We start from the raw sequence: 26,750 nt of genomic DNA, 5'->3' as shown, positions 1-26,750 counted from the left end.
TATATATATACTATTAATATATACTATACTAATAATAGTATATATGTATATATATGTATATATATATACTATTATTAAATATGCTAATATTGACTAGGTTAGCAACACAATACAGGTTAGGTTAACAATGTAATTGTTTTCCACCTTTGCACCGTGAATTCACATTTACCTCAATTCCTAAACATTACGGTTCGCTGAATTCGGTACTAAAGGAGGAAACCACATTAGGCTAAATGTGAATTATTCTTTCTGATTTTTTGTTTACAAAGAAAAATTTAAAATTTTGCTTGACTTTGATTTTAGGTATGTCTTAAAGCACATTTTGTAATTTCTTTCAACTAATTTCGCACAGAAATCATCTTTTAATTTAAATAATTTACTCGTTTAATATAAAATTTGCTAACCACCATAATTCATTAATAATTGGTAAATTGAAATCACCTACTAAATTAAAATAATTAACTCGTTCAATATAAAATTTGCTAACCATAATCCTGAACGAGTTTACGAATAATTCATTAATAATTACTAAAACGATACTCGGTTTGATTCACGACCATCGGATGACTCACTCATTGATGACGTCACGATATGTAATGACTAGGAACTTTTGAACGTTGCACGTAGTTCTAATAGATAGAGATAGACGGTTTGCGTACCTTTCTTATTCATGACTTAAAAATACCTAGTTGTTGCTGTTTACTTCGTGCGCGTGTTGCAAAGGAAGACGCAGCAACATAGCTTTAAATAACGTTCTACGAATTTCAGTAGAAGCCAGTTATATTTTTCCACAGTGAACAGCTCTCATTTTTAACGTTAAACCACAACACAAATGATCGAACAAACGTTTCCAAACTTTTGCGTAGTTCTCGTATAAAAAACAATTCTATAAATCACTTCATATTTCTACATAAATTAAATACAATCGTTTCATATATCATTGAATTTAATAACAGATCATATATGTTTCTATTTAATTGAAAAAAGTATCTCTAAAATCATTATAAAATGTCTCGATTCTTCTATCGATCAATAATTACATTTCAAAAGTTATCCGTAATTCCGTAATTATACATAATTAATTAATCGTTACCGTTAATAACAAGCGAGGAAAAAAATTCACAGACTTCCTAACACAAAAGTACCAAGCAACGAATGAAAAATAGAAAACTGTTTATTCTCGATACTAAAAACTTTTACCGCAAATGATAATTGAGAAGAATAACGAGTATCAGCAAATTATACGTACTTTCAAATGGAATTCATTTCCACAAACGAAATATTAATTTCATAAATAATCGATTTTACTCTCTCATAGTCTACGTTCATAATAATTAGACCGGCGGATATTTATGCAAATTCATACTTTTACAAATACAGAAAAAAAGAATTAAAAAACTTGAAAGTGTATTATATCTTCTAAACAGTGCAACATGTATATTTTATATACAGGGTGTCCCAAAAATGTTGGAGGTCCTTGAAAATGGTGGTTCGGGAGACGATTTGAAACAAGTTTTTCCAACAATAATCAAAATTTGTGGACTACTGAACTTCGCATATACAGATCAGTTGTATCCATCAGGTTGAAACTTATACAGGGTGTCCCAAAAATGTTGTAACACCTTGAAAGAGGTGGTTCGGGAGGTGATTTAAAACAACTTTTTCCTTAACGAAAATGTTGTCCGAGGCTTCGTTAAGGAGATATTATCAGAAAACACTGACCAATCAGAGCGCGAGTATGCCGATGGAGCGCCAGCGGTAGCATATGAGCGCGGCCGCCTAGCGCGTAGCCAGGCCTACTCCGGTCGCTCCATCGGCATACTCGCGCTCTGATTGGTCAGTGTTTTCCGTTAATATCTCCTCAACGAAGCCTCGTGCAACATTTTCCCAAAGGAAAAAGTTGTTTCAAATCACCTCTCGAACCACCTCTTTCCAACCTCTTACAACATTTCTAGGACATCCTGTATTTTGTTGGGGACAGTCTAATAATAAGAGAATCGATTTTTACAACGACGAAGTTCCTAGCTCGGTATAATTTTTGTACGTGTAATTAATGTGTAATTAATGTACTTAATGTACGTGTATACTCAATTTAAATAACATTCTACTGATTAGTTAAAAATAGAAATAATTGAATTTAATAAATTTATATAATAATATTAAGTTATTATAAATTTGAAGAAACATGCATTTACGCATATTTTGTATATCCCCCACTCTTCCATTTACCACAAAATGCATAAAAATCCTCGGTCTGCTAATACTGTATCAACTTACCTATAACAAGTCTGGACATAGTAGCAGCCATGCCCTTCGAAAGGTCGTAAATGTGCAATTCAACCGTAGCCATAACATCCTCCGCGTTTTCCATCTCGTCTAACTGTAACACGAAAAAAAAACGCACTCAAAACAAAGAAGAAACTCGAAGAAAACCGGGAAAAAATGGTCGCGACGATTCCAACTAGAAACAACGCGTTCGCGCAGGATTAAAATCGACGGATAAATGATTCGCAGGGTGATCGATCAGCGCATACTTCCCGCGCAAACTTTTCGATCGCGTCAAACAAACCAAAGGCAACGAACGTATGCTGATTGGTCGATTCAAACCCGCAGCCCCAATCGACGAGGAATTCGAATCGATCTTTAGTATTCCTCGGCATCGAAACAAAACTCACGAGAGAAAGCAGCACAGATCGCGAGAGATCAGGTAGCTATTTCTGCGAATACCTACATTACTTGCTTCTATTTTGCGTAACAGTCGTACACTCCCTTTATATCGACTGTGATGGATGAAACAGAGTCGAGGACGTAAATACACCGCTTGCCCTGCACAACTTTGCCCCCCCCCCCCCCCCGGTTCCCTTTCACTCGAGTTTCCCCAAAATCTCTGGCCGATAGCAGAAAGAACAGTAAAAACGAAACGCGAACGACCCTTTGGAACGGGTTCTGGAAAACGTGCGAGCAGAGATGGGAAAATGTCGTCGCGATAGAACTGATTGTTTGATCACTGTCGCGAGCCACCGCGTATAGGTCGAGATTCGACTGTCGTACCTCACGGACGTTGGAACCACTGTTGTGGTTGACGTTTTTCACGGCATGCATCAGATGGAGCGCAGTCTGCACGCCAAGTGGATTTGCGTATAACTAAGGTAGAATTTAGCTCCCGATAAAACGGAACTTCTACTCTTTAACGCTATCATGCCCGCGCGTTTCGCGCAAGTCACTGTCGCAGTGTCGCTGCTGGTCGCCGCTCGTCGGCAGCTGCAGTGACTCACCGAAAGTATTCGAACGCTTACTACACGAAATACTTTATTAATTATGATAGGTATATTATGTAACATTTACTGAAATATCACTAACACTGTAAGGAGGTATGACTCTGCAGATTATATAGATAAAGTTTCAACCAAATCGAAATATGTAAACAATAGATTTGAATTATTTCTTTTAAATATAGAGATTGCTGAAGCCACAAAAGTATTTGAACACGAAAGAATGAGTTTCACGAATCAATGAAAACACAGTTTCTCGGTCACTAAATGTAAACATTGATTGTTGTTAGTTGTCATCGTACATACATTTGTCAGTTGAGTCCAGCATTCATTGTGAAATAGTACGATATTGATAATATGTCCTAAAACATCTGAGATTCTTGAGAGTAAGAGTCGCGCGCAGGCAGCGCATGCCTACCGACATCACGGCTAAGTTTTATATGCGAAACGTGACACACGGTCTTGCACATTCAAGTTTCCCATAAATGCATAAAGATTCGCAGTCAATTTATAGTTTTTGACCTGAAATGTCGGAAAATGCAAGTTAAAAATTTAAGAGACAAATAGTTCAAAAGATACGAGTACATAAAGATATGTGTATTTAGTGTATTTTGACAGGTCTGGACGACGCCATATTGCCTCTACCCATACTCTGATTGGTTCGCAACTCAGTGGCTCATTTTTTTTTTTTTTTGTTAAAACCTATAAAATCTTGTAGTTTTTGACCTGAAAAGTCCGAAAATGCAAGTTAAAAAATTTGGGAAATAGATAGTTTAAAAGATACGAGTACATAAAGATGTGTGTATTTGGCCTATTTTAACAGGCTATGCGACGCCATATTGCCTCTTCCCGTCCTCTGATTGGTTCGCGCGAATCGAACGGTCATCTGTGCGAACCAATCAGAGGACGGGAAGAAACAATATGGCGTCGCACAGCCTGTCAAAGTACGCCAAGTACACACATCTTTATCTTTTAAACTATTTGTTTCTTAAGTTTTTAACCTGCATTTTCGGATTTTTCAGGTCGGAAACTACAAGATTTTATAAGTTTTAACCAAAATAAAATGGGCAAGAGAGACAAAGTTCAGTGGAGGCGCGATTGAACGGTCATCCACGCGAACCAATCAGAGGACGGGAAGAGGCAATATGGCGTCGCCACGTCTGTCAAAGTACGCCAAATACACACATCTTTATCTACTCGTATCTTTTAAACTATCTATTTCCTAAATTTTTAATCTGCATTTTCGGACTTTTCAGGTCGGAAACTACAAGATTCTATAAGTTATAACCAAAAAAAAAAAATGAGCCCCTGAGCCAATAAGATTTATTTTACAAAAAACAGTACTGTAAAGTAACTACACAAACTTTATACTTTTGTTAACTAACCTAAACATTTAAACACAATATATACCTATTTTATTTCATCTTTCGTCATAGACAAAGTTACAAAGCGAGAAAGTAAAAACTATAGAGCGTCGAAATATTAAAGTTATTTGTGTTTACAACCGAAGAAGACGATCACCTGATAATTGGTAAGCATCGCCACTGTGGCCGTGACCGGATACGAATTCACCGGTGCACAGTGGGACGACACTGTACAAATGTTGGACATTGAGGCAAAAAATAAACATACAAATTTTTAAACCTAAATACATTTTAATGAATCTTTAAACCTTTGACAATTATGTTTCATAGTATTATTACGTTTTGCTTCACTATTTTCTTCATAACATCTGAAATTAGTTACGTTGATCTATTTATCTTTTCTTTAATTTACATCGTAATTCTTGTATTATATGACATTACCAAAAGAATGTGTGCAATATCTAATGTTGGGATTGTAATTCTATAATAAACAGAAAGATGATTTAAATGTACAACAGAACTTTGTTACATTTGATTGCAGAAGTTATAAATGTTTTACTCAATTATAAAAATCGCCTAAATTCGCCCAGACAATATTTTGCACCATTTGTTTTTAGGAAGTATGTAGATTGTAACCATTCACGTAGTTCTTGCTTTTAGTTGATCTTTCGTCAGAAATTTAATTTAATTGTTGATGCTGCCTTTTTGGGAGACACTAATGGATCTAAGTGGAATGTCTATTATATTTTTCTCAACAATAATAATATTCACTTATCCAGTATCAATTATAGGAAATATGTATATCACAATACAAAAGTTAAAGATTGGAGAAATTAAAACAAACTGTGGTTTATAACAAAGTTTTGAAACGTTTATGCACATACTACGGTACTGTACGAAAAAGGGATAAAAGCTATCTTGAACAGTTTAATATCCACCAGGACCAGCAATATTAATTATTATTCTTTTGGATTATCCCCCTTACACTGTTTAATTAGATGCTTCGAATGCTTAATACACATTGCGTACAGATTAGATTTTAAATGCTGGACTACCAGATTTCATAAGCAACAATTTGAAGAAAAAAAAAGATATATATTCAAAAGGAATTTAAAAATAAAATGGGCCTATTAGTTGATTATGTAGAACAAGGAAAAGGAACATCCAATGATGGGAACACGGCCAGGAATTTTTTTGCATTCCTCGAGTTATCAGCTTCCATAACCGGAATAGATGTTAATTTAATAATACGTTTTGCAGCAATATTACAAGCAGTATCTTCAGGATTAGCAATTAATCCAAATAAATTTGAAATCTATGCCAGAGAAACTGCTGAAATGTACATATCAAAATATAATTGGTATTATATGCCTGTAACTGTTCACAAACTTCTGATTCATGGATCAGACATCATAAAAAACGCAATAGTACCAATAGGACAATTAGCAGAAGATGCACAAGAAGCAAACCATAAGTTCTTCCGATCATATAGAGAATTACATTCAAGAAAGATGTCAAGAGTCGACAATAACAGGGACATTTTAAACAATTTATTAATTAATTTAGATCCGATAATTTCACATTTGAGGCCTACAATTACTACACAGCACAGGGAAATGCATCCAGAAGCAAAACAACTTTTGGAAGAAGAAATGGATTTGAATCTATAAAAGGTAATGAATAAATATTTATATTAAATAATAAGATAAGTACAAAAATGACAAAAATAAGTATTATTATATAAACAGATACCTTCTGAGAACAATTCATAATAAATATTTAACATATTTTACTGATTTCATACTTAGTTGTACCAATGTCCAATCGTACTATACGCTCGCCCCACTGTGCGGTGGTTCATTAACCCGCGAGTACGATTCTATAGTCATACCATTCTATAGTTGTACCATTCTATAGTTAAATTATCTAAAACGATGCATCGTTCATCGTTGTTTACACCGCGCGTCGTTCATAGACATTCGAAAGTGATCCGCGTGAACGAGAGTGCTGAAAAGTAAACGCAAGAGGGCCAATAGCGCGGCACAAAATAGTCGGTGCAACAAAAAGAGATTACTCAGCGAATACGGGCTGATTCAAAAGAGTGGAAAAGGCACGGTGGTTCTCGCTACATTGTCAAGCGAGATATTTAAAATAAAGAAAAGACACAGAACAAGAATAAAATAGAATAACAGCAGTTATCGAAATTCATTTTTCCACGGATGAAAAATTAATAGCGATCGCACTGCTCGCAGTTCGTTCGCGTGGGGGAAAAGGGCTGCATACGTATAAGATCAAAAACAGAGTGACACTTCCTCCACGAAAACACGTACTTATTTCATTCGCATTCGTATTGTATTCGTACTGTATTCGCATTCTACTCACCGATTCGTTGTTCGCCAACATCGAAACGATGCTGTGCAATCGGCCGAGTTCTGTTCGACTTTGTTGACGAGTGAACCTCGAACCACGAAACTCGTTTATTGATATCTTTGGAACGGTTTTTCTTCGATTCGGAGAACTTTAAATCGAAGGGCCACTGATTTAAAAACGAAAGCGAACGGAAAGCATCGTATCTCGACGATTCTGTTACTTGCACAATTCGACGAAGAGGTTAGGATACTAGACGTTGACTCAACAATTTTCGTACGCTTTCTAGGGACTTTTAGAGCGGTGGGTTAGGAGCAAGCGAACGGAACAGCGAGTTGAACAGCTGATGCTTCGTCGACACCGGCGAAATGTCAAAGTCCGGGCAAATTGTAAGTTACCCGCTGCTAAATGGTTAATGCTCGCCGATCGTTTCCTACATTCGTTTCGATCCATGCCGATTTATACTTCATTCAAGAAATTATTCGTTTGCTTTATAAATTACCGAGTATTTTGCATTTCACGCGGTGACATTGATGTAACTTGCTAAAAGTTCCCAGATACGAGTTCAATTGGGTACACATTACCCGTTTGTTTTTTTTTTGTATGCCTTTTTCGAAATCCGATGTAACGATATAAAATTAATTCTAATAGCTTAATTGCATAAATAGTATAAATATCTTTACCTTAAATAGATTGCATTGTTTTGTTTTCATAAAATAGTCTGATTTGTTATTTATTTTCTTACATAACTTTTTCAATTATAAATACATTGTTATACATTGTAAAATATTACTTTAGAAAAAGAAAATTCATATCATAGATGAAATATTCATATAACTTCATTTTTGCAAAGATGACAAGATTATTATATCTAAATGGAGGTACATCAATCGTCTTGAATAAAAAAATAACTATTGTATGTACCCCTCTATTATGTCAAAATCAATAACAATTCGAACTTCTCTTGAATTCAAAATATATCGATTTCTTTATACCATTGCATCGCGAAGAAGTTTAACCGAAGACCAAAGTTTAACCGTGTAGCTAGAGCTATTCTTAGTTAGTTTAACTACATATAATTTGTTTACTTGTAGACTCTACGCGTGCAATCTTCAGAGGGAACAAAACGCATAGACGTAGATCGATCTGATACAGTTTCCCAATTATTTGAAAAGGTATGTACTTTAGTTATTATTAGGTGTACCGGAAAGTAATGTTATTTCTTTTACATTAAATTCAGACAAATACATTCATAATACATTTCTATTTCTAATAGATTATGTAATTATCCTCGTTATCAACAACCTTTTGCCATTTAGTGTGCAAATATTCGTGTACTAAACGTGTACTAAATGGTTAAAAATCAATGAGTTGATGAATGATAAAGAAGAATTGAGATTCACAGAAACGACAATACTTTTCGGTTCACCTAATATTAAATAGCATTTATACAATACTATACTATACTAATACTATATAAATTTATAAATCTTTTGTGGCTTTAGGTTTTTGTTGTCTTTGAATTAAACAGTTTTGGATTCGGACTCTATAAACAACGAAATCATAAAGATGAACTTATATCTTCTCGAAGTAGAACAGTTGCTGGAATAGGTCTTAATCATGGAGATATGTTATATTTGGCACCCTTTAATGGGACACAGCTATGGAATATTCCATCAACTAGTACTGCCTCCGTCAATGCAACTCAAGGTTTTAATTAAATTTTTACTTCATTCTTTCATTCATTCTTTTCATCGCAATAATTTAATTTATCATTATTCGGTGACAGAACCTGGATCAATGGACGTACCAGGAAATGCCAATCGTAACACCAATGCTTCCCGATCTATACCAAATGTAGTCGAAGATGAAGTCGACGAACAACTGTGGAAACTCGATGGTAAAATACAAAGGAAACGCGATGGAAAACTGTAAGTAAATATAAATATAAATATATAAATAGGAATCCTTAAGATAAAATCGAATTATAAATATCAATCTTTTTAAATAGATGTAGGCATGGTGGAAACGGATGTTGTGTTCATTGTTCTCCTTTAGAACCTTTCGATGAAATTTATCTTAAGGAACAGAACATAAAACACTTGTCTTTCCATTCATATCTCAGGAAACTCACCGCTGGTGTTGACAGGTATGTTAACCATCGTATCGTATATGTTAACCTTCAACTACAACATACGTTTCTTTTACAGAGGAAAATTTATACAATTAGACGACATAAGCTGCCGTATAAAGACTGGTTGTAAAGATCATCCTCCTTGGCCGCGAGGTATCTGTAGTAAATGTCAGCCGAATTCTATTATTCTAAATCGTCAAACTTATCGGCACGTGGACAATGTTATGTTTGAAAATCCGAGTTTAGTCGAACGTTTCCTAAATTATTGGCGCATCACTGGCCATCAACGTATCGGGTATTTATATGGAAGATACGAAATTCACAGCGACATACCATTAGGAATCAGAGCCGTTGTTGCGGCTATTTACGAGCCACCGCAGGTAAGTCAACGAAAGGGAAAATAGATGGATACGATTTATAGAATAACATTTGTAGGGGTGATCTTTTAAACTACGATGCACCTACGATTGTTTTAGGAAAGTAAGAGAGATACGCTACGACTTTTGCCAGACGAGAAGGAAGCATTAGTCGACGAATTGGCTCATTTACTTAACTTAAGAAAAGTTGGATGGATTTTTACTGACCTTATAGCTGACGATGTTACGAAAGGAACGGTAATTTATTTACAATTAATTTATATATTTCTCTTTAAAATAATTAAACTCTTCCTCTTTATTAATAGCGTTAGTTTAATTTATTCAGGTGAAGCACGTTCGAAACGTGGAAAGTCACTTTTTGTCTGCTCAAGAGTGCATTATGGCTGGGTATTTTCAGAACCAGTATCCAAATCCTTGTCGTTTTTCTCCTAATAATTATTTTGGCTCAAAGTTTGTTACTGTCTGCGTTACCGGTAAGTTACTTGCATCGCGTCACAGTATTGCCTATGCGTTAATACATTCCGTAGAGAGAATGAGAATTACATTAAAAACGTAAATGTGCATTGACGGTTCCAGGTGACGGTAAAAATCAAGTTCACATGGAAGGTTATCAGGTATCCAATCAATGCATGGCATTGGTGCGAGACGGCTGCTTGGTTCCTACGAAAGACGCTCCAGAATTGGGATACGTAATCGAATCGACTGATAAACAGTACGTTCCAGATGTCTTCTACAAGGTGAGTACATTTAATATTTTTACTTGAACATATGCAATTACTTTTTTCGCTTGGAATTAACATGGAATCTTGAGAATTCATATACACATGACACTGTAGCGCCACATGTTATATCATGTTATATATCACATGTTACAATAGCGTAGAGGTAGGTAAAAGGTATCCACATAAAAATATACACGAGTGAAAGAGAAACAATTTATAACCCAAAATCGATTGATTAAAAGTACATTTAAATTGGGCAACGAACTTCATTTCGTACATGTATAATGAAATAAAACTGTCGAAGCGAATGCACTACGAACGTGCGGTTCCGTAGGCTGCAAACAAAATGATTTCAATTTCTCGTGTGTAACGATGATTACGCCTTAACTTAGAAGGAGGAGACTTAGAGTGGACGAGGGGACAGAGAAACAAAAATAGAAAGGAAAAGAGAGGAAGAGGAAGAGAGAGAAAACAAAAATAAAAGATGGAAAGGAAAAAGAAACTTATCGAAAGTTGTAGCCGCTCAACCGTTTAATTCGAACGCGAGGGGCAAGGTAAACTGTGTCGGTTGTTAGAATCGATATTACAAGCTATGCGTTGTTACCTCATCACGTTCATAAAAATATATGTAGTATATACGCGCGCGCGTGGGTATTGTGTGTATACAGGTGGGTTTTTTAGCCTTCGCTCGGAAACATTGAATTTTACACGTGTCCTATAATATTCGAGTTTTTTTTTTTTCGACTAATGGTTTCTCAGTTATTTTCCGAAACGAGGGAAAATTCGCGTTCGAGCTCTCGACCACCCCTTCGATCGTCGTACCTATTACGTAATTTCTTTTTTTTTCTTTTTTACACTCTAACGGCGATTGTTACGTTCATCCGCGATGCAACGAATAATTGTTGGTCGCAAAACGCGTTTATCAGCTAATCAACAAGTGTTAAAACTTTCAAGTTCAACATCGAATGAGGTTCTCTTTCGAAAAAGGCATATATCAGCGACGTCGAGGGCGTGCAAACATTTTTTTGTCCTACGAGTACGTGCGTGAGTGTGGTTCCTCGCATTCGTCTGTATGTATATATATTCGCCGTGGGCCGATTTTTACGGGAATCGGAAAATTTGTCTCATCGACCGTTCTCGCTTTCGCACACGCACCGAGTACACATCGTGACAATTATGATACATAACGACGGGGAATTTACGAGGATTCAGACGAGTAGTATAACGCGTTACATTATATATCGTAGTACTTCGTTATACAGCAATCGAGGAATGATTCGTTTAATATATATTCGCTCATTTCGTTCGTTTTCTTTTTTTTTCTTTTTTTTTTTCTTTTTCTTCTGATCAGACGACGGAGGCTTACGATATCTACGTAGTAGTAGTTAGGCCTTGCATACATTTTCATGTTGAGATCTAATCTTAAATACAGTTAATTCGCGAACGGCCTCTTCTAGACCAGCAAAGAGCAAAAAGGGAAGGGAACGTCTTCGAAAGTCGTTTACAACAGGAACAAATTAATCGCTATTTTTCCGTTCGACTCGAGTTTCCCTTTTCGCTCCTTTCGACTCTCTCCTCTGGAACGGAACGACACGCGGATCGTGCCGATCGGACGAAAAACGGAATTGGCCCTTTTTACGCGCCTACGTATCGTTCGGTGAAACTTCTAAAACGACCTGCGTATATGGAATCACGATTTTCACATATTTTCATATATATTTTCTTTTTCTTTTTTCTCGTTGACTTTACAAAGTAGTCCGCGCTTTATCGGTTATAAAACGAAAAAAGTTTCCCGCCTGTACCATGTGTGTCTCTTCGTATTTTTTTTTTTTTGTTTTGTTTAATTTTCTTTACAAATATATGGATGTATGTGTATACACACATACAAGTTTTTATATCCCCCATATTTTTTTTTATCCGTACTTATCTCTCAACTACGCGTTTCATATTTTATTTTATTATTATTTCTTTTTCTTTTTTTGTTGGTTTTTCTTTACTACCTACAATCTAAACAATCAGAGCGCCGGTCACGCGCCCGACGCTCGATAAATCCCGGTGCGGATAATTCCTCTATCAACTATACGTAGCAATACGCCGATAGCCAAAAATAAACGTCGGATACTTCTTTCTAAAACAAACGTCGTACAGCTAGAAGTCGTATCGATATCACGATCGATCTTGAGGTACGTATTTCTATATATCGATCATCGTCGTTATTGTAGATACGGAATCACGTCGATTCCTCGGATCAATAGCAAAATATGGATCTTTGTTTCTTCTTTCTGCGTCCACGTTTTAAAAATAGATTCGATATCTTTAGAATTCTATTGTTAATAGTTAATTAAATTGCGACTCGTACCGGAGCAGTCTCGCGATTTTTTTCCATTGGAGCCTTTCTCGCTTTTTTCTTCGCGTCGCGGTAATATCATTTCGGATATTACGCGGTTTCTCTTCGGGCTCGAACCCTTTTGCTCATGGAACGCAGAGGTCAGGAGGAGCGATAGCGTTCGCGACTCGCGAACAGCGAGTTATCTAGAGCGGGGAGAAGTAGAGTATACGGGTAGCCGGCGTACCCATCGGTATACTAACCGCAATAGCGTCGTCGTTACAATTTACCGCATTTAGTGATTAGAATATTCTTCGTAGGCTTGCCGGTCTGATCGCCGAAAGTAGATATCTTCTCGACCAGCTCCAATCCCTCGACGACGTGGCCGAAGATCCCCGTAAAGCCGCGCATCTCCTGCAGTATTATACGAAACTGCGAGCCGACCATGCCGAGGTTATCGTGCCGTTTCTGCGTTCGTCGCATTCCCACCGCGCCTCTGACCGCGGGGAACTTTGTGTCGTCGGGCATGAAGTATCCGTCGTCGAATATGCTCCTGCCTCCGCGGCCGTTGTTCAACTCGAAGTCGCCAGTGATGACCGACTCGCCGTCCCAGCACTGAAAGATCGTGCAACCTTTGTAACCGACTCCCACCTCGCCGGTGGCGAGCACGCTAAAATTCTTGGCCATCTTTGGCGCCGCGTCGGGCCTCACTTCTATCACGATGCGACCGTGGGGTGATCCGTTCACCTCGATATTGAAATAGTACAGTGGATAAGGGTTCGAAGGTCCTCGGAGGGACGCTGGTATGCCGGTGGACGGTGGTTGAGAAGACGAGTGGACGGTTACCAAGCCGCCACCGCCGCCGCCGCCGCCGCTGCCGACCCCTTCCGGTATGAACGTCGACTGTTGCTGCGGGTGTAGCATAGCATTCGGTGGCGCGGGTTTGACGGACGGTGAACCAGGCGGGATGAGAAGTTGCTGCGGGGTGGCCGGCGCCGGTGGACCTTGGTGAACATGGACGGACCCCGGCGGAGCTGGCTGTGGCTGCATCATGCTCGAGTGGTACTCTATGGAACCGTTCTGCATGTGTTGTTGCTTGCTGACCACGTGCCTCGAATACAGCTGGGACATGCAATAGTTAGCGAGGAACAATATCGGGTTTTGCGAAGCCGCCAAGTGATTCGGTAATCTACCGCCGTTACTCGCACCTTGCGAGACTATCGGCTCGCCCGTGTGGATTCCAGCCAGCGCTTGCTTCAACAATGCGAAATCGAACACCACCCCCGAGTTCCCTATCAGGTCGTCCAGCTGGCACTGCAACATCATCTCTTGATACTTGGATTGCAATCTCTGTTTCTCGATTATCAGCTGCGAATGTAAACTGTACACGTCCCCGGGGCTCTCGATCATCTGCAGACTAGCTTTCGCTTTACCAAGCGTCTCCCGCGCGTCAGTTATTTCAGGAAAGTGACTCCAGCCGTTCTGAAGATCCGTTTCCACGTGCGTTTTCAACGTTACGCAGGCCTCCAACACTTTTATCAAAAACTCCCGTTGCTGCATAGCCAATCTCTGAATCTCGGTCGATAACTTTCCCATGGCAACCAGCTCCAATTGAACCTGCAAAACACCTTCCCAGTCAATTTTGATAACAAGTCGTCGATATTCTTAGGAGTTAATATTCTTAATAGGAGGATAGTAACTGCTTGTGGTCGTGAGAGTAATACAGAAATTGAAACTTTTTAGCCGATGTGCAATTTAACATAAATAAAGTAGAGAAAATAGGTAATGGGGTATTTAGCGTAGCTCTATAATCAAATTTTCATTAAAAGGAAATTAATTGATGCTTCCAAATCGTTTCAGTTATGCCAACACTTTACCAACTGGTTTGAATATACAACTGAAGTTAATAGTATATATATATATATATATTAATAATAATAATAATATATCTTTATAGAGCATATGCATACAGTAAATATATCTGTTTAAACTAGAGTTACAGATGATTGAATATAGAAACACAGAATCAATTTCTACACCTAACATTAGTATAACATCTAATCAAATTTAAGCAAAATCGATTGATGGATAGTGATTACTAGACTGCGGATCTTTATACAAAATAAAATCTTGGCGAATGTGCCTACAAAAATTGAACCTAAATAGGAATTTATTTTATTCCGCAAATATTGTAACATGAACTTTACTTTCAATCTTTTTTATATTCTTGCACACTGTTTCCATTTTGTAGGTTCTTGCAGATTCTAATTTCCTATAAATGCATAAAGATCCGCAGTCTAGTGATTACTATCTCTTGTAAATACATTCTAGTACATGTTCATTAGTTGTACGAATCATTGAAAATATTTCAAGTAAATTTAAAAAAAAATATACTACACCAGAATAAGACAAACATTCAATCTTGAATATACAACTAAAGTTAATAACATCTTTTATTTTCGAAACATTAATATCACTAAATTGCGAATGTTTATGCATTTATGGTATAAAGTAGTATAATAAACACTTGCTAAACATAACCAAAAGGCATTTCCAGGTGCACTTATGGAAAATGAAATAATGATATAAATACAATAATTATTTCATACTGCGTGAAGTTTGCAATTCCTTGCACATTCAAATTTCCTATAAATGCATAAGGATCCGCTGTCTAAATATCACACAGTATTTATTTTATCCATTAGAATCCTTTCGAGACCAATATTTATATAATATTTTATTATTCGTGTAACAAAGTATTGGTTGCCATAACAGAAAGTCAATTAATACAGGTTGGTAAAATGTTAACCCTTTGCATTCGAAGCCCTTTTTTCTGATATCTACCTGGATCTGGTATCTGGTAGCAACTCGAGATGTTTCTTAGCATTCTATTGCCATGAATTCTAAGCTATCTAGATTTGAGAATAACCTGACTCTTCGAGCTCCAAAGAAATTAAACCTAAAAAAACATTAGGTATTGTAGATTTGCTGCGTAAAACCTAATGGTGTCTGAGAATCACCTCTAGACTGCAAAGGGTTAATCTTATAATAATAATCCTACATAACTTGAAGGGACCTTCGTTTCCTATTGCTCTCACAATTACAAGCCGTTAATTTCTTGCCACCCTGGCTAAAGTTCTCTGTTACCATGCAAAGCAATTAATGCGTATCGATTTAAAATAGCGGGATATTTACGTCGGATATAAGTTGTTCTTTGGCATCAGTTTGCGATTTAATCTGGTGGCCCGGGTGTTCCTGTGGAGTTGCACATGCTCTACAAAGCGCCGTGCAGCATGTCGCGCACCATAACGCCAGAGGCATCCCGTGCGTGTGGCAATTCTCACTCTGTAAAAACAGGAGCTACCATTAATTCTTCTACCCTTATTTCATTATGTTCATGTTCATTCATTTCCCAAGGGTGCGTAGCACAGAATTAACTTTAACACCTGTTACACTTGTACCCTTATTTTATTTTACACCGTATACAAGTGGGCCAATAACTTGTTCCAGCTTAAAAACAGGGGCCACAATTAATTCTTCTACCCTTATTTCATCATATTCATTTATTTGTCAAGGGTGCGTAGCATACAATTGGGGTTAAACACCTGTTACACTTGTACCCTTATTTTATTTTACACCATATACGCCAATAACTTATTCCAGCTTAAATAACTTTTGAACCAATTATTATACACAAAATGTCTCCATGCAAAACTAGTAATCTTTCGGGAGGAGTATAAGATGTATGCATTGCTTTATCACCGACATACGTTTTAAGGAAGATACCAAGATCAGAATTATTTAGTTATGGAACATCTTGTTCCCTTCTTTCTTTCTTCGATCCATGTTTGACTTCGAACTTCAATTTAAGGCTTTATATTACAATAAATGACCATGTATTCTAGGTTGACGAGTTTCTTTAAACAAATGCTATCTTATTATAGATAATATATAAGGTTACGTTTAAAAGATCAAAGTTGACCTTGATATGTTCTTTAAAAAAGCAATTCATATATTGTATGACCCCTTCGATATGGTGCAACTTTTCAGTGAAGCAATTGTGCACTTTAAGGTGGAACAAATTATTGCCACATCCTGTATATTAGACAAATATCATTCAAGTATAATTTAAGGTTACATTTAAAAGATCAAAGTTGACCTTGATATATTCTTTAAAACAGCAATTCATATATTGTATGGCCCCTTCGATGTGTTGCAACTTTTGAGTGAAGCAATTGTGCGTTAAGGTGGAGTTATTGTCACATCCTGTATATTAGACAATATCTTTCAAGTATAATTAACCGTAAGGAGGAAACCGCTTTAGGAGTGCAAGTATTAAGTGTTTCTTGGGATTTTTTTTTACAGAGAAGAATTTATTTAAAGAAATTATTCTTATAACTTTGAGAATACTTTAGGTACGTTTAGGAATACATTTGCCAATAGACGTATTATTTTTAAAAACTTAAAACGTGTAGTAATACGTAGAAAAAAGCCACATAGCGAAAGACATTATAGTTTTTCCCTAAATAAATCCTAAAAATTATTTAAAAATCACACCAAGGAATCCCCTTCTCAAAAGGCAACTGCAATATCTCAAAGATTTCTTTGTGAAATGAATCGATAAAATTTCCAAATGTACTTTACAACATACCTAAAATATTCTCAGAGTTAAAGAGAAATTGTATAAATCCTTCTCTGTAAAAAAGAAATCATCAAAAGCACTTGATATTTGGCCTTTCAATGTGGTTTTCCATTTGGAAGCCTTCGAGTTATAAAATTATCCAACTGTAAGAATTTCTTTTTCTACAGAGAAATTGTATAAAATCTTCTCTGTAAAAAAAGAAACCATCGGAAACACTTGATATTTGGCTTTTTAATGTGGCTTTCCACTTGGAGGCCTTCGAGTTATAAAATTATCCAACCGTATATCAAAATTGTTCTATAGATCTTGAAAGGAAACTATCGCAGACCTTATGACATAATCCTATTACTATCAGAATGTATCTCGGTAGGGCTTCATAACTGGTGCTTTCTTTACGATTTTCGTACGAACTCGCAATGCATATAAGCGGGCATCGAACTCAAAAATTGTTTCTATGATAGCATTTTCTTCGTTATGTACCTTTCTCTCCTTGTCGTTGGTTTTCCCGGATGTGTTGTTCGTGGTAATTTTCAAGTGAGACAAATTGTTGGCTAGCGCGAGGAGAGAAGAATGAGTCGGTAGAGCATCGGGCCCTTGGTCGCCCAGGTCCGTCCTTTTCCAACAGTGGGCGCAGAACAACTCCCGTCCCTTTAATAAATTGTTTTCTATGCAACGTAGGCAGAAGTAATGTTTGCAACTAAGGTATTTCGGGCATTGCTCGGCGTCGTTATACTTCTGCTTGCAATAACTGCAAAGCGTCAGTTCTTCTAAATCCGTTAACACGCTCGGATCCAGCATCTGAAAACACCATGGAAAATATTGTTTCAACTACCTCTGCTCCATTCCTCTTCGCATTTCAATTGTTCAAACTAGTGGAAAGTATTTGGCTAATTAACACTTTATTTACCGGGAGCCTATTTATAGGCTTTTTAATTGCAGTATTTAGCTATTCGAATTTATTTACTGCGTTGATGGTTGTCTACGAACAATGTTCAGTGTTTGGTAACAGACTTGGCTTTCAATGTACCCAGTAACAGTACGGAGGAATTATTGTCACCCTGGATTGACATATTTTTTTCTGAATTAAAGTCTGCTTCTAAATAGCCCGGTAGATAAAGTGTTAACAGCTAAAATATATCCCAACGAGACAATTAATCAAATATTTCTTTACAGTCAATAGGATTGTCGACACTATTCTAATGTTTAAAAGAATTAAATTAGAAGCGTTGTGTCACAAAACACCATTTAAAATTTAAATAACCCGTGCTGTGCTACTGGCTACAGTAGTTCGTTATGCACCACTGCATAGCATTAAAAACTCTTATGGTTAATTGTCTGGTAATTTACCAGCTGCAAATTGCCGAAATAAGTAAAATCGAATCACTAGTTTAAACATAACACAGGGACTGAACAAAATTGCAGTTTGGCTAAACTTTAGGCTTCGACTGCCTATGGTTAATTTATCTCGTTTCCTCTTTTGAAAATTTTTCAAAGGAAACGAGACAAATATGTAAACAAACTCCAGGGTTATTCGAAGCCTGGAGTTTCGTCTGACTCTGATTCCAAAAGACAGCGAACGAAATTTATTTCCATTAAATTACCAACTCGAAATATAGATACAAAAATATATCTTTTAGAACGCTCGTATCGCTAAACATGATCGCGTTATTTAGGCAAATAATGTTAAGGTCGTATTTTAATACACCTATGCGTAATAATAAGCGGTTTGGACGTTACGCTGTTTTTTTCTTTCGTCTTTTTTTTTTGGCCCCCTGATATTCTCTCCTTTCGCGTTACAACATCCTCGTGGTAGAGAAATGTTACTTCAAGGAGAATGCTGGTTTTTTTTAGACGAAACTCGTGCCATGCGAATCGCGTGTACAAATCGACTGATACGTTTATTTAATTTAGTACATACTTTTTGTCTTTTACAAAAATCTCGATAAATTGTACGAAACTCATTTAACGTATTAAATAACTTTGAGTAGAAAGTAAAAGTATATTCCATAAGTAAATTCGATAACTATGTTTAACATTAGGTGTAGGCATTAATTCTGTGCCTTTATATTCAATCATTTATAACTCCAGTTTAAACAAATGGATGTTATATTGGATGTTGAAATTAATACTGTGCCTTTATGTTCACACATTTATAATTCTAGTTTGAGTAGAAATATTTGAGTAGAAATACTTATTTTGTTTGTTTTTAAGGTGCCAAGATTCTAAGTCAATCTAATCCTACATATAATGAATTTAAATGCGTAACTTGATTCTCAACCTGACGGACATTACAATAAATCTGTATATAGAGAGTTTGGTAGCTAATAAATGTTGCTTATTGTTCTTTTAACGGATTACAAGCATAGAAATTAATTCTGTACTTTTACATTTAATTATTCATGACTCCAATTTAAATAGAAATATTTAATCGCCATTTTGTTATTATATGTTAAATTTCTAATATTCTAGGTTCTCAACTTGGTCTCCATTACAATGAATCTATACATGCATAATCTTGCTACACATTTATGCTATGCATTTATGATAGAAGAAAATATAACAAATATATGCTAAACGCAATCAAAACGTACATGTACTCATGCAAAACGAAATATTAATATAATTAATAGAATATATTTTACATACATTATGTATATTTTTCTATGCTTTCCATATTACTATAAGTGCATATACACTGCCACGAAGATTAACAAGCCACACATTTTTGCTTAATATTAATATTATAATTATTCGAACAGATTATACAAGTTTGTTTAATAATTACAATAATTATAAAAGAATAACAACAAAATTTGATTATTAATAAAATTCGTACATATGCATTGCAATGACCACCAGATTGAGAGTTAGTATAGATTATAAATGCTACGATTGTTATGGTAATAGATAATAGATACATTGTAATACAAAGATCAGGTTGAGGATTTACAAAATTCGTACCTTAACGTACCAAAAGTATATCTATAAATACGGTTTATAAAAATACAGAGTATATGCATACAGTAAATATATCTGTTTAAACTAGAGTTACAGAGGATTGAATATAAAAGCACAGAATCAATTTCTACACCTAATATTCGTATAACATCTAATCAAATTTAAGCAAAATCGATTCATGGATAGTGATTACTAGACTGCTGATCTTTATAGAGTATATGCATACAATAAATGTATCTGTTTAAACTAGAGTTACAGAGGATTGAATATAGAAGCACAGACTCAATTTCTACACCTAATATTCGTATAACATCTAATCAAATTTAAGCAAAATCGATTGATGGATAGTGATTACTAGACTGCGGATCTTTATACAAAATAAAATCTTAGCGAATGTGCCTACAAAAATTGAAGCTAAATAGGAATTCATTATATTCTGCAAATATTCTAACATGAACTTTACTTTCAATCTTTTTTATATTGCATATTCTTTGCATTGTGTAAGTTCTTACACATTCAAATTTCCTATAAATGCATAAAGATCCGCAGTCTAGTGATTACTATCTCTTGTAAATACATTCTAGTACACGTTCATTAGTTGTACGAATCATTGAAAATGTTTCAAGTAAATTTAAAAAAAAAATATACTACACCAGAATAAGACAAACATTCAATCATAAACATGATCGCAATCATGTTCATCATAAATCACACAAACATTTACTTTATCTTCTCTAAATTTTAAAAATTCTAAGGTAAACATTCTATTCTAAATATTGCAGCATATTGGTCTCTATTAATTTTCAGTTTCTCGCTAATTCCCCAAGTTTGTAAGTAATTCTTTCAAACCTACATATCGACATAAAAAAAAAGAGGATTGCTTTCCATTGACCGACGCGAGAGAATAACAAACGACCGATATCTTTACAACACGGTTTTACGCGTCCGTGTTCGGTTTACTTGTTTCCATTCCCCTCCCCCCCCCCCCCAGGTCGCCGCGAAAAACAAATTTATTGCATGCAACGAAACGCGTGTCCAGGTTATGTCGCGATATCGTCGTTCACGACAGCCTCGTTCGCATAGGTTAGCTTCTTTTAATAACGATAAATATCGTCTCGCGACCGGGATAGTTAATTATGCAACAATTCGAGGCAGCATCGACGAAACGGAAAAAATGACATTTCATGCGGGAGCGCGCATGCGCGCGAAATTCCCGCCAAAACCCGCGAGAGGTCGGGGGAACGGTCGAAGTTTTGGGATTTACCATTTCGTCCGGGAGAAAGTGATCGAAGGAAGAGACGGCCGACGGGGGTGGACGCATTTCTTTCACGAAATGGTTCGTGACACCAACACGTACAACCGATAAAAACCGCTCGTATGATATATGGATTCTTACAGCTTATCGCCGTGTCTCTGGCCGATATTGCACTTGTCACTGGCCGTGACGAGACACCGCGTTCTGCTTCGGAAACCGCACTACACGTTCACGCGAATTCCGCGGGAATATCTCGCGACTGTTTTTTTTTTTGCTCCTACCATTTCGATGTTTTGCGAACGTACGCGCCTTTTTCTTTCTCTCCCGTTCGTCCTATTCTTCTTTCATTCTCTTTCCGTCTTTTCTACGTGCGGTACTCTGCATACACTACGCACACTCGTTTTCCGTCAGCGCGCGCACGCTACACGTATACAGGAGACATGTACAGGGTGTTCAAAAAATGTTGTAAGAGGTTGGAAAGAGGTGGTTCGGGGGGTGATTTGAGAAACTTTTTCCTTAACAAAAATGTTGTGCGGGTTTTCGTTGAGGAGATATTAACGGAAAACCCCAACCAATCAGAGCGCGAGGATGCCGATGGAGCGCTCGCGGTAGCCTATGAGCGCGGCCGCTTAGCGCGTAGTCTTCGCTACCGCGGCTCCGATTGGTCAGTGTTTTCCGTTAATATCTCCTCAACGAAATCCCGCACAACGTTCTCCCAAAGGAAAAAGTTGTTTCAAATCACCTCCCGAACCACCTCCTTCCAACCTCTTACAATATTTTTGAGACACCCTGTATAATTTTCCTTATCACCCATACAAACACGCATCGTGCGCGCGCGCTTGCTCGCTCTCACATATATACATACATCACACGCTCTTTCTCTCTCTTTCTTTCTCCCTCTCTATCTCTCTTTTACTCTTTCTTTCATTTGGATCGTAGAACCGTAAATGCTTCCGTACCGTGTATACGATTCGTGATAGTCTCCTTGCCGCGCGATGGAGGCTGATCGTTGGCACTCGTCACTCCCAACGTGTACGGTGACGACGATTACCTCGGTAACGTTCGCTCGAATCCACGGCTCGAGTTTAATTTACATCGGGACTCTGCGTAGTGTCGCGCGGGTTCCCGTACGCAGGAATCCGTGCACTTCGACGTTTTCGTTGCCGCTGTCGCACGCGAAGCTTTTACTCGAGACTTTTTCCTTTTTTTTCTGTTTTTTTTTCTTTTTTTGTTTGTACTTTTTCACGGTTACGGTGTTTACGCTTATCGAACGTCGTTGATTGTTATCGATAACATAACGACGGCGCGCCGGTAACACGGCGTTACTTCAGTCTTAGCTCGTGCGAACGTTTTGCCACATCATGATGTTTGGTTCACTAAACTAACCACTAGCATGGCGGCGACGACCGACCGACCGACCGACACACACCACAGCGCGCGCTAGTCGCTTACGCTGTTGCTCTCCTCTCCTCGTCCCGTGTCATCCCCCACCACCGACCAATCACGAACCTCTCTCCTTCTCTCTCTACCCCTCGTCGCGCAGCTGCTCCCTTCCCTCTTTCTCTCGCACGCTCTCAGCTCGACTCGTGGCAAACGATGCCGGTGTCGTCTGCGGCTTCCATCGCTGCGCGCGCATCTCCCCAACGATCGCGAACATTATGGACCTGCCTTCATAATCCTCCTTGCAAACCTCGTTATGCCCTCTTCCAGGGCCGGCGTGACCCTCTGCGGAGCTCGATTCAAAAATTTTGCGTGAAATTCAAAAATTCACATTCAAATGCTACACTTAAATTTTACAACGCGGAATTATTTATTCACAAATACCGTTACATATTATATATTTTTTATAAGATGAATATTAAATAATAATACTTTGATGATTTTTGTCACTCCTTTGAACTGAATCGTTGCTAATAAAAAAATGCCTTGCATCTGTTAATGGTGTCATCATTCCGTGAAAAGTTAATCAACATTTTCGTAGACTGCGGGCCACCCCCAAAATACGCGCTGAACCTGCCTTGCGCCGGTCCTGCCCTCTTCCAACAGCCAATGGAATTGTCCAACCAATACTCGGCTTCGGCGCGAGTCAGGGCCGTATCTACGTCGCTATTCGAAAGCAGAGATGGGCAAAACTCTAGGCTTCGAATAAATTTGAATTTTGACGATGTGTTTGTCTCGTTTCCTTTTCTGGAAAATGTTTAACAGAAGAAACGAGACATGCATATCGGCAAACTTCAGATTTACTCGAAGCCTTTTTTTGCCCATAATCGAAACCGAATGATTCTTAACGCTTTGCCAAACCGCACACTTTTCAATCGCAATATATAACATGGCTTAAATTAAACTCTCATTATTTCTGCAATACAGAGATTACAATCCAGAGAAAGATGACATTTTTTAATAATCCTCGGTAGCGTCTCTATGAAACCAATTACGTTTTGTGGATAATGAGAAAATGTAAAAAATCTCGTTCAGAGAAAATGCTACCTAATACTTTTAAATTTGACCTCGTTTTGTCAAGACGTCAATATAATCAAATTACATATCGTAAGAAAAATATCTAATTAAAAAATAATACATATTTATACATATATATATACAAGGTGTCTCAACTAAAGGAGGCCACCTATCTACTTTATTTTTAATAGCACAACAAATATTTATAGCATAATTTAAATGGTATCCATAGAGGAATACCATAGAAGAAATTTTTTTTGTCCAGTTATTTTTCATAGGTTTTTCAATTTTTTCAAGGTCCTCGTTATTTTCTTATCAGGAATACTTACATTATTTTTATTCCATCTTATACCAGCTGAGAAAACACACTTAAATATGCTTCAGTCATTACCATTACCTTCAGGTGACCTTAGTTACCAAAAGTCTGATAAAATTGTAGAATAATATTGGAATCACATTTGAACTTACTATTTATGTTATTAAGTGCTCAAAGTGATGTCTGTCGACAGCATTATATGTTCTGACACGATCAATCATGGATTGTGATACTCTTTATATTATTTCCAGTGAGATTGCTGTCGGTGTAGGTTGCTATTGGTAAACTTCTTCTTTTAGTTTTCCCCAAAGAAAGAAATCTAATAGCGTCAAATCTGGTGGTGCTGGCCAAACTGTGGGACCATTACGTCCAATCCATCGATTTTGAAATTTTCTATTCAAAACTTGACCCGCTGCTTATGAGTAAGGAGCTAGGCAACCATCATGTTGGTACCACATAGTTGCACAAACACTTAATAAAAAATCTTCCATCAAGTCATCTAGATCGCTTAATAGAAATCCTGTGTACTTATCTCTGTACAGTGTCCCGTTAATAAAATAAGGTCCAATGATTTTGCTTCAACTGTTCACTGTCCACAGTCTTTGTCTGTCTACTTGTCTCATCCATCGTAGGTTTTCTATGGACCAATAGTGCATATTTCTAACATTTACCTGACCATGATTAGTAAAAGATGCTTCGTCAGTAAATAGAACTTTTATAAAAAACGTTTCATCACTTTCCAATTGTTGTAATGCCCATCAATAGATCTGCTTTTGAAAATCTCTACTGTGAAGGTCCTCATAAAGAGATAAGTGAAATGGGTGAAATCTTTGCATCTTCAGCATACGTGATATGCTTAATTTATTAATATTAATGTCCAGCTCCAATTGTTCAATACTAATCTGTGGATTTTGCCTTACAGCTGCTACAACTCTTCGAACATTTGTCTCATATGTAACAGTTTTAGTATGTACAATTTTAATATGGATACCATTTAAATTATGCTATAAATATTTTTTGTGCTATTAAAAATAAAGGAGATATTTAGGTGGCCTCCTTCAGTTGAGACACCCTGTATAGGAGTGATAATCTAATAAATATTTTTACTGCTTTATTTGGACTTGGATTTTGTACAACAGTCCACTATAATTTCGTTTATTTAACTTTTCTAGTCCAAACGCATCTCTTGCTATTTTTAAGCACAGAGAACTTAAAATAAAGAATTGACTTTAGAAAAAAAATGAATTTTTTCCAGATTAGTCTATTTGAATTTCATCTGTTTGTTGTTGTTAGGAAAAAGACTCCTATGGGAACGAAGTGCTAAGGCTAGCAAGACCCTTGCCTGTAGAATATTTATTGGTAGACATACCTGCATCCACGCCGCTCACTCCACAATTTACTTTTTACGTTAGCGATAATATTAATTCATTTCCAATCGAGAATAGGTACGTAAAAAATATTGATACAGTCATTTTATTGTTCCTGTAGTATCGATTATGTTACCGCAAACTTTCATTTCAGACTCGTTGATGGACAAGTACAAGAATTCAATTCGCTTGGTTCTTACATGCACCAATTCAACGAAGATCAATTTTTAGAAGCTATTTCAGATTTTCACTTGTTACTTTTTATTGCAACAATGGACACGTTACCAATGAAGGTATAGCATTCTCTTCTTTTAAATAGTTATTTATATGAAACATCTATCTATCCCTATGAAACATATTTTTCTTTTTCTTTAGGACCACATGATGCCACTGTTAGAAGCAGTTCGTGATAAAGACAGACAGAAAGCGATAGAATGGGCACGTTCTGAACACTGGGCAACCGTAGAACAACTTATATCTGCGACTACGCCGTCAACAGTACACTCACCTCAGACATTGTTCAATAGTAGCGCAAGAATGCCATCATCTTCGGCTGAAGGAGGAAGCGGAGTAGGAGTTGGTACAGAACCAACTTCGAATCCACCTCCCGATCAATCGCTTTGGACTTGTTCATTTTGCACTTTTATCAATGCAGCAGATCTTGCAATCTGCGAAATGTGTACTTTGCCAAGGTATACATAACTGTCAATATTATATTGCTTCTGTACACATTTAAGGGTGTTATCCATAAGTTGCTACTTTGCTTCCACAGGACTTGATGCATACTGTCTTCTTGCGGACGTAACGATTGTTTTCTACGCATCTTTGGCCTTATTTATGAGTGAAAAGAAAAAACAAAAAAAAATAATATTTTTCACCGAAGTATATAATATATTCTCCAATTTTCCTCTGTATCGCAATGTTTTACAATGCATTTATTTATAACTCGTGTGGAAATGCAAAATGTAACAGCCAGTTCTTTTCATGTTATCATTACGATATAAGTACATATGAATTACTTATAAATATATTGTAAATTATTATGTTTACAGAAACGATAACAGTAATTCTTCATAGTAAAAATGTGAAATTATGAACCGAATGAACCTGGACAAAATTAATAATTACCATAGTTTAAGTTATCACAAAGTTTACATTAGCATGTGACAAAAATAAATACTAAGTTTGAATAA

The 26,750-nt window shown here is 36.8% G+C and overlaps 3 protein-coding genes across 14 annotated transcripts in view; 1 reads left to right on the top strand and 2 right to left on the bottom strand.

The window, feature by feature from the left end:
• Nucleotides 1–7,302, bottom strand: part of LOC128875339 (uncharacterized) — a 27,726-nt gene extending 20,424 nt beyond the window's left edge. For 2 of the 8 annotated variants that reach the window (XM_054120842.1, XM_054120846.1), the window contains exons 1-2: nt 3,052–3,208; nt 2,278–2,380 (exon numbers count right to left, since the gene is read on the bottom strand). In XM_054120842.1, the coding sequence (XP_053976817.1) occupies nt 2,278–2,380; nt 3,052–3,102 (154 nt within the window). In that variant the 5' untranslated portion in view covers nt 3,103–3,208. The other 6 variants (XM_054120845.1, XM_054120843.1, XM_054120844.1 and 3 more) reach the window with 5 other exon arrangements.
• LOC128875336 (nuclear protein localization protein 4 homolog) lies at nt 6,729–26,750 on the top strand. 3 transcript variants are annotated; one of them, XM_054120835.1, is made up of 14 exons: nt 6,729–6,746; nt 7,293–7,392; nt 8,098–8,178; nt 8,509–8,713; nt 8,793–8,934; nt 9,015–9,152; nt 9,214–9,517; nt 9,614–9,751; nt 9,840–9,987; nt 10,091–10,251; nt 25,484–25,635; nt 25,712–25,850; nt 25,933–26,249; nt 26,610–26,750. In XM_054120835.1, the coding sequence occupies exons 2-14, from the start codon at nt 7,372–7,374 to the stop codon at nt 26,632–26,634; spliced, it is 1,971 nt and encodes a 656-aa protein (XP_053976810.1). In that variant the 5' UTR covers nt 6,729–6,746; nt 7,293–7,371; the 3' UTR covers nt 26,635–26,750. The 3 variants fall into 3 exon arrangements, with proteins under 3 accessions (XP_053976810.1, XP_053976809.1, XP_053976811.1); XM_054120834.1 differs by lacking the exon at nt 6,729–6,746 and adding an exon at nt 6,803–6,962; XM_054120836.1 differs by lacking the exons at nt 6,729–6,746; nt 26,610–26,750 and adding an exon at nt 26,330–26,470.
• LOC128875338 (uncharacterized) lies at nt 10,436–23,134 on the bottom strand. 3 transcript variants are annotated; one of them, XM_054120841.1, is made up of 4 exons: nt 22,377–23,134; nt 17,685–18,002; nt 15,758–15,907; nt 10,436–14,179 (listed from the first exon to the last, which is right to left on the bottom strand). In XM_054120841.1, exons 2-4 carry the CDS (start codon nt 18,000–18,002, stop codon nt 12,842–12,844), a joined length of 1,806 nt encoding a protein of 601 aa, XP_053976816.1. In that variant the 5' UTR covers nt 22,377–23,134; the 3' UTR covers nt 10,436–12,841. The 3 variants fall into 3 exon arrangements, with proteins under 3 accessions (XP_053976816.1, XP_053976815.1, XP_053976813.1); XM_054120840.1 differs by lacking the exon at nt 22,377–23,134 and adding an exon at nt 21,699–22,366; XM_054120838.1 differs by lacking the exon at nt 22,377–23,134 and adding an exon at nt 21,427–21,666.

This window comes from Hylaeus volcanicus, chromosome 4 (genome assembly GCF_026283585.1).
Source record: "Hylaeus volcanicus isolate JK05 chromosome 4, UHH_iyHylVolc1.0_haploid, whole genome shotgun sequence".
NCBI classification, from domain to species: domain Eukaryota; kingdom Metazoa; phylum Arthropoda; class Insecta; order Hymenoptera; family Colletidae; genus Hylaeus; species Hylaeus volcanicus.
This window is presented reverse-complemented; position numbering and strand designations above follow the sequence as displayed.